Raw genomic sequence first — 8262 nt, forward strand, 5'->3', positions numbered from 1 at the left:
TGGTGGATTTCTAGAAAGCAAAATTATCCAAGTAATGTTTCAGTAGTTAGTAGATCACCTTGCCTCGTCTACCCCTCTAGTGTGCATTACTCATCATTGCTGTGATCATCAAACTAAAGACAGTGTTTTCCCGGTTTCTGCACCACAGACCTGAAAGCGCCTACTCACAGTACTGATGGAAAAGGAGGATCCGCCTCACCTTTGCACCTGCAGGAACACACCCAGCAAAGTGCTAGCTTCTCTAGTGTATGCCCTGAGAAGCCAGGTAACTAAACCTGTAAGTACCGTGAGAGGGACTCCAATCAGTAAAAGACAGAAGAAGAGATCAGGAGATGAATTGCTTGCCCTTTCTGCTCCTTTTGGCCAGCACCTGTACCGAGCATGGTGGTTGAAGAAAGCCTCTCTGGAAATGACTCACAATAATGTACTCCCTTGTGTCTGCTCTCCCTACTCTGTTCTTTCCTCACTCTTGTGTCCCTGGGATTGTATTATCCATTAAAGTGTTAGCATGCAAGTGTTTGCCTCCAGTTCTATTTCTAGAAAACCTGGGCCAAGTAAGGAATTTTTAAGAAATTTTCTAATGTTAAATTTACTGTTAGAAATGCAAACAAGATTAATTAGATCGTTTTTAATTGAGAACATTCACTTATTTGCATTGGGCTATGTTTGGATCCTTGAGAAAGTAGATATCATATAGAATGGTCATTGAAAGAGAAGGGAGAGTCGTGAATACATGGGAAATGAATAGTCAAGCAACAGTTGACAAAATAGTGGTTCTCATTCTGGAGCCATCAACAGGAGGTAATCAGAAACACATGGCTATGGTGAGCATAAATGTATTCCCCAAATAGCAAAGTTTCCATTAAAGGAGCATATACTAAGGAGATTTTCTTTCATTGTTTCTGTTTATAATTTAATGTGCTTCCTGTGTTATGAAATGTTAAAGTGTTAATGCTATAAAAATAGATAAATCTATTGAGTGACCTACTTCGATAAAGACAACACAGCCATGTTTATATATTAAATTGAAATAATGTTAAGACTTGGCAGATTGTAGGCAATATTTAAACTAACGTAGGGAGAAAATTCAGAAGAAGTGACAAAAATACATTTGCTTAGCCAGGCCCTTTGGATTATTCAAATGGAAAAATGAATTAAAGTTTGGCAAGAAAGAGGGAGAGTACTTCCTTACTATGGAAAGTTGGCATATACTATACCATGATCTCAATCCATACTGAAAACAGCTTGAGACATTGAACCAGATCCCATGTGTAAAAGTGTACAGGGTAAAGTCGCCCGTCATCAAATATTTGCTAGTACAGAACCCTCCGTCAGGAGGCTGATAAAGTACAGAAGGTCTTCTCATAGACACAACTGCAACAAAAAAAGGCTGAGAAATATGTATTGCTTATTCATGAGTAAAAACTCTGATCCAAGAAGTTCTTATTTCTGTGTATTTGCTTTGGTTTCTGAATGTTTATCCCTGTAAACACTAAAACGTTCACTGAAATACTTGTTTTAATATGCTCAGTTGAAATCTTTAATTATGATTTTTTTGATTTTTGGTTTTTAAATCTAGTTCCAATTTACACATCCTGGAGGGGCAGTTAGTTTAACATGTAAACATACTGGTCGTTAAGCATTTTTAGTAGTTCTTAGCATGTTTTTAACTCTGAATATCTGACAGAAATCTATAATTTTTCCCTCAAAGATCTGCACATACACCTACATTACAGTATTTTGCACAAAATGTCAGGGACATATACATTTTATACATCTAAATGCATTCTGGAATCCATGAACCCCAGGTCAAAATCAATTGTGTTAAGTAACTTTCAAAAACACTTAAAGCAAAGATTTGACTAAAGAAAGTCCGAATAACAGGAATATATTGGTTTACAAATAAAAGTAATAGCACAATCCAAAATTTACAGATAGAAACAATGCTACTTTTATAAAATGCCTCAAAGCTAATTCTATGTTTTCAGGAAAACCTATATAGCATCTAATCAGTTTTTTTTTTAATAAGCTTCACAAATAGTTATTTTAGAAAATGATCAATATATTGATAAAGACATTCTGTCTTCATTTTAGCCATCTAAAAGAATAATAATTTAAATTGGAGCATGATTCGACTCTTTTTCGAAACATATACTATAAGTAGAATTAATTTGTAGCTGGTTTTAATTAATGTGTATGTGATACTTTCTCACTTCCTTTCTGTCTCAAATAAAAAGTGGCTTTAATCCAGGGGCTGGCATAGGTTAAAAATGGAAGGACATGGCTAATGTTTGGAAATCTGCTTGTCATATCCACTAGGCTCCTGAACTATAATTGTAAATTTAGAATCTTGCTCATGGTTAAAATACTTAACACTGTGAATCATCTGTAAACCAAATTCATCATACATTTGGCATTTTTGGTGAAGAAAATTCTCAAGTGAATGTTTTATACCAGCAGCCAGTAAATTTCAGATGGTTTACAAGTAATAGGAAATTCAAAGTTGAAATGGCGTTTTCTATGACAGCCCACAAATAACATCTAACATATGCCTAAATTACAGACAAAGCAGGAATCACACAGAGCAAAGAAGGGGAATAAGAAAGCCATAAGTTCATGAATAAAACTTTTCCATCCAAAATTCTTCGCAAAAATTTTAGGCATTTAAAGCAAGACTATCTCTACTATTTTTGAAGAAATTGCATCTCTCAATATCAGAAACAAATAAAAAATGACTTTAATAGTCACTTTACATCCATTGTAACTGTGGTGTATTCAGGAAAAGAAAACAAGTTAATGCTATAAATTAACAACAACGACAAAAATACATATTCCCCAATCACTTTACTGTGCCTAAAAATAGATACACAGTTGCAGTTGCAGCTTCATTTTAAAGTGTTTCTACTTATACTATCTGCTATTCTTTGTCAGAGATATTTCTTCATACTACTATAACAAATGAAGTCACTTAAAAGTTTCACATTTTCTTTGTTTTAACTTAATGTTATTTTGTATTTCAATAATTTCTTGTAGTTATGGTTTCAAAAGTTGTTATAAGGGCTTTGAATTTACTTTTATTGAGAGCATCAGCCCTGTAGCAGGAACCGAGCAGCTTGGTAGCTATTGCTCTGGGGATGCATCATGTCATAATGCTAACCATGTGGCCCGCCTAAACAACACTGTCACGCTCCTTGTTCATAAAATGATGACAATCATATCTACCGTACCTGTCACACAGGGCAGTAGTCTGAAACGGAATAAATAAAAGAGTTTTTAAAATAAGTGAACAAGTGATGCTGGTCAATTGTGGATGTGTTGGTAATCATGGTAGCAACAGAGCTGATGTTCAAGAGGAAATTCTACTTCAAACGGTAACCGGGATCATAAAATCAACTGGAATCTACTGTAGATATAAGATGCTACTTACAGAGCCCTCAGTTATGTTGCTCCAATACTACTTGCTGTACCATTAAAATTTAGTAGCTCTGCCACCATGATTTTTTGGGGGTGGAGTTCTTTTTGGTTTGTTTGTTCATGTTCTGTTTTACACTTGATTATTTTATAGGTTATTATTTTACTGGCATGAATGAGATTCTGTGTTATTTTGTGTGTTTTATGTGTTTTTTTCAACACTTGACAAGATTAGTAGTTTACCTGAGTAATATATAGAATAATCCGTATTTCCCTGATTCTATAAACAATAAAACACAGTGTACCAACTGTTTTGAAGAAACCTATTATACTATTACTTTAAATGCTTTAGACGTAAATATATTGCTTTAGAGATGTGGTCACCAATTAAGAATCGATCTAGCTAAATATAAAATAAAACTTTGGAGTATCTTTGAGTCTGGAATGGTCTGGGCACTCATACTGACTGCCTAGAGAAAAGAAACACTCAAGGTTTATCAAAGTTTTTGAATCTTTGATTCATGGTTTTGAATTGTAAATCCTCAGATCTCTTAGAATCCTGATATTTTAGAAAGAACTCATATCATTTTACGCCTCCTCTAAGCTGTCTACTTCATTCCACTGAAATGAAGTGAAATCCTAAGAGATAAAGTAAGGCCAGAACTTTCTGGAAGTAACTATAAGAAGTTGAAGCTTATGTAACGTGTTTCCCTGTCACAGGTCACTCTCTAGGCTGTTTATACTCTGGATCCCTTTCAGACCTCATGGAAGTTAATTTTAGTTTTATAGAAAGAACAGAGAAGCAGATTGCTGTCTTCGTAGAAACGGTCTCTATGAAGCTTATGAGAGCCTTACCTTTCTGGTTTCCTCGGCATTACCAGAGAGAAGGAAGCACTGTTTGTCCTGGGAGAATCCTTTCTTGCATCTGCCTGCCTGGGTTTCAGTGGATGTGTGTGGGACAGCTCCAGGGCCAGCGGCTGTGAGCTTCCTCGTCCCTCGGAGGGTCAGAGTCTGGTAGAAGAGACAGATTGCTACCACCAAGCCCACCAAGAAGGGTCGGGGGCAAAATCGCCGACGACAAGGGAACACTGGGCGACAGACCATGACCAGTTCAGCTTCACTTGGCCCCTGTTCACGTTGCGGGCAAAGTCATAGCAGCTATTTTTTGTTAGCATGAAAAATACTAATCTGTCTTCCTTTTCCACGACTCCAATCAAGTTTGCTTCATTCCTGCTTAAGAATTTTCCAAAGGTTTGTGCCAAGGAATCATAGGTCCCGAAAGTCTGAGGCATTTAATAAGAGCTCTTCCATGGATGACAGTCAAAAGTGGATGACCTGAGTTTAAAAAGAGACATCAAAATAATAATAGTTGTAACGAATAACCTGAGCGTACCCCGGGCTGCCAAACTGTGGCTTCCACTAATACCTTATGTTGACATCTTTAAACTCACAGTGAAGGAGTCCGACTCTGCCTCAGCTTTGCAGGAAGGGAGAAAACAACACCGTAGTAAATCTGGACTCTGAAAACAGCAATGAAGAACGCAAAAGGTTAAAACCCAAAGTGCCTGTTGCACAGCTGAACGCAGGCCAGGTTGCCTTAGCAGTTCCTCAGTTTTCCTCCGGTTTTTAAAGCAGTCTTGCCTTCAGCCTTTTGTATGCTCCCCTTCATTTAGTTTTAAATTCCCACTGTCCTGTAAGCGTTCACGGCTTTTAACATAAAAAGGGCATACACGATTTGAATGGACATGGATACTGTCAGGGTTTTTGCTTGTATTTGTTTCATTCCCTTTCAAGTTCAAAGTTCTATGTACTTACTCAGTTTTCATCCTTTAGCCAGAAAAAAAAAAGTTTCCATGATTTCCTAATGGATTGCTGATCAAAACCACTCGGAAGGAAACACCCAGTCGTATGACTCCAATTCATCTCACATAGACACACACACACACACACACACACACTCACAGACACACAGACACACAAACACACTCGCGCGCGCCCGCTGCACGCCCAGCCAGAGCAGAGGAGACCTCGGCATCGCAGCCACCCGGGCCGGGCTGAGCGGGGCGGAGCTAAGGCCGGGCTCCTCCGGCCCTGGGGGCTGCTGGAGCCGCGCTGTCAGCTCTGGCTCCAAAACGGTGGGCTTCCCACGTTGGAAACAGCAGCCAGCATATCCCCAAAGGAGGCCGCCCACCCAGGGCTGCAGAATTCAGAAACGTATCTGATGTCTGATCTTCTATACAACTTCTTTTTCCTAATACAGAATTGTAAAAACAAATAGCCTGAGCCAACTGGTGACAAAGGTCGAGGACAGAACTAAAGTGGACTCCATGAGTGATTGGGAGTTTCTTCACTCCAGGGTATTGTGGTTACGCTTCTGAGGATAAGAGGGTCACGAGTACTGTCTGGACCTCAGACAGCAAGCACCAGAATTACTCAGTCGCCTCTGTGCCTTAGAATCGAACTCATATCACAGATGTTCTTATTACTCCTTTCCTGGACTATAGTTGGGTCTCTCAATGACCTGGTACTTTAAGGCCTGACATTTTGCTCCTGAAATGCGTTGATCATAGCAGGTGTTGGGGGTAACTTTTGCCCAATAGATAAAGGTACACAATGGGCTTTGTCCAGAATCAGCTCAATCGAATTAGGTGCAGACCTTCGGGGGGACGCTGCTAATACTGCAATTCTGCAAACCCCCAGTTAGTTTTGCTGAGGCTTTCACCGGGAAAGGAAATCAGTCTGGTGCATGTCGCTCCCTCTCCCAGTCCTTGCTTTGCGAACTCTGTATACCCAGGGCTGTCTTAGGCTCATAGCAGGCATTACTTGAAGGCTCTGGACCTGAAGAGGTTTTCAAACTTGTTTCTAAGCCAAACTCTTGCGGGCTGAGGTTCTCCCGTGAGGCCACACCCCTAGAGTGAGCCCCACCCAGGGGAACGCTGCTGTCAGCCGCTTGAATTTTGAGAAACGGAGCGCCCCCTAGGGGTGTCCAGCTGTCACAGATTCAGAGAAGTGGGCATCTGGAGTTCCTCGCTTGTGAGAAACCTTTTTAACAGTTGTAGAACAAATTAATTCACATATTACAGAAGAAATATTCACACGGAAAGTGGATTTATCCCAAGCCCTTGCATGTATCACATCCAGTGGCTTTAATATTACTTTATTTATAGGTTCAGAGTCTTTAATCTCATTACAAACGGAGTAGAGAAAAATAAAGTGATGCTTCACTTTTAGAAGCCAAAAGAGCTTTAAGAGAAAATGGCTAAACAATGGTGTTGCAGGACATATAGTTTTGGTGGATGTAATGTGATCTGAGAGATAGTAAGAATTATGAGATTTCTAAATTGGGATCCGGGGTGTGACAAAGCTGTTACTGAGTGATAAGGAATCACACGGTTCTGTTAAGTTCTGTTAAGGCAAGAAGTCTGAAAAAGAGAGTCTGGGGAATCTTAAGTTATTTGTATGTATTGTTTAATTGTTAAGAACAAGGTACAGAAGAAAGAGTAAATCAGATGCTAAAATAAAATTGCCTTTGGGTTGGGAGAAATGAAAGACAACAGTATCGAAAATTTTAAGATGATATAGCTAGACTTCAAATAATAGGAATTGGGAAGAAGGTGGAAAATTAGTATCCCAGAAATGATTCCAGTAGATTGAAGAACCCAATTCCCCATTTTAACTACTGAGTCCAAGGGAGACTCATGCCTATAATCCCAGCACTTTGGGAGGCTGAGGCAGGTGGATCACGAGGTCAGGAGTTCAAAACCAGCTTGGCCAAGATGGTGAAACCCCATCTCTATTAAAAATACAAAAAATTAGCTGAGCATGCTGGTGGGCACCTGTAATCCCAGGTACTCGGGAGGCTGAGGCGGAGAATTGCTTGAACCGGGGAGGCAGAGGTTGCAGTGAGCTGAGATTGTGTCACTGAACTCCAGCCTGGGCGACAGGGTGAGACTCTATCTCAAAAAAAAAAAAAAAAAAAAAGAAATAAAGAAAGAAAAGAAAAGAAAAATATTTGCAAGAGAGAGAAAAGAGGTAGCATGAGAAGGTGCAAACAAGAGGTGGAAAGGAGATATAGCAGCAATCATCACCCAACAGACTAAGGTGATCCACAAGCATCTGATTTTAGAGTAAGCCCAATCTGGATATGACTCATGTCACTACTTTTTATCAGCTGTTCTTAAACAAGTAGTTTGACTAAGGATACTAATGTTTCCTTTCAAGTGTTGTTGGTACAATTAGATGAGATAATATATGGAAAGCACCTAAGCATTCTGTGAGTATTTGCTGGATAAATGAATGCTGAATGCCTGTTAAGTTTTGAATCCTGAGGCTGTGCTCCGTCTTTACTGAGCTTATGCGTGATGTGGTGTCAGACACTTAAAAAGATAATTATCAAATAATGAGCCCTGTGGAGCATCTAAACATCAAAAGCAAACATGAGCTCTTAGTTCTCTTCTCTTCCGTCTTTGAGGTAGAAGTGTACTAACCCACAGATGCTGGTTTGGGAGGACGAGGGCAAAGGTGGCATGAAGGCAGCATGTGGAGACTCCACCTGGGATTTATTTACACCTGGGCAGTAGGATACACACAATTGAATTGAATGATAGAGCCTGAAGGAATCAGAAGAGTGAACGAGGCCTGTCACAATGTCTCACACCTGTAATCTCAGCACTTTGGGAGGCCAAGGCGGGAAGATCGCTTGAGTCCGGGAGTTCGAGACCAGACTGGGCAACATGGTAAAATTTCATCTCTGCAAAAAATACAAAAATTAGCCGAGCATGTTGGTGTGTGCCTGTAGTCCCAGCTTCTCAAGAGGCTGAGGTAGGAGGATCATCTCTGAGCCTGGGGAGG

General features: G+C 39.8%; 1 protein-coding gene across 8 annotated transcripts in view; it reads right to left on the reverse strand.

Annotated features, from left to right (window-relative positions):
* CPED1 (cadherin like and PC-esterase domain containing 1) overlaps positions 1 to 5429 on the reverse strand; it is a 316126-nt gene extending 310697 nt beyond the window's left edge. For 3 of the 8 annotated variants that reach the window (XR_013524306.1, XM_009003189.5, XM_054237765.2), the window contains exons 1-3: positions 5227 to 5429; positions 4863 to 4931; positions 4267 to 4746 (exon numbers count right to left, since the gene is read on the reverse strand). Coding sequence is in view for 5 of the 8 variants with exons in the window: in XM_009003189.5 (XP_009001437.4) it covers positions 4267 to 4515 (249 nt within the window). In the remaining 3 variants the exon portion in view is untranslated. Of the gene's footprint in view, positions 1 to 4266; positions 4747 to 4837; positions 4932 to 5226 lie in introns of those variants that run through there. The other 5 variants (XR_013524307.1, XM_002752075.7, XM_078343913.1 and 2 more) reach the window with 4 other exon arrangements.
* Between the last annotated feature and the right edge of the window lie 2833 nt (positions 5430 to 8262).

The sequence above is a fragment of the Callithrix jacchus genome, chromosome 11 (assembly GCF_049354715.1).
Source record: "Callithrix jacchus isolate 240 chromosome 11, calJac240_pri, whole genome shotgun sequence".
NCBI lineage: Eukaryota > Metazoa > Chordata > Mammalia > Primates > Cebidae > Callithrix > Callithrix jacchus.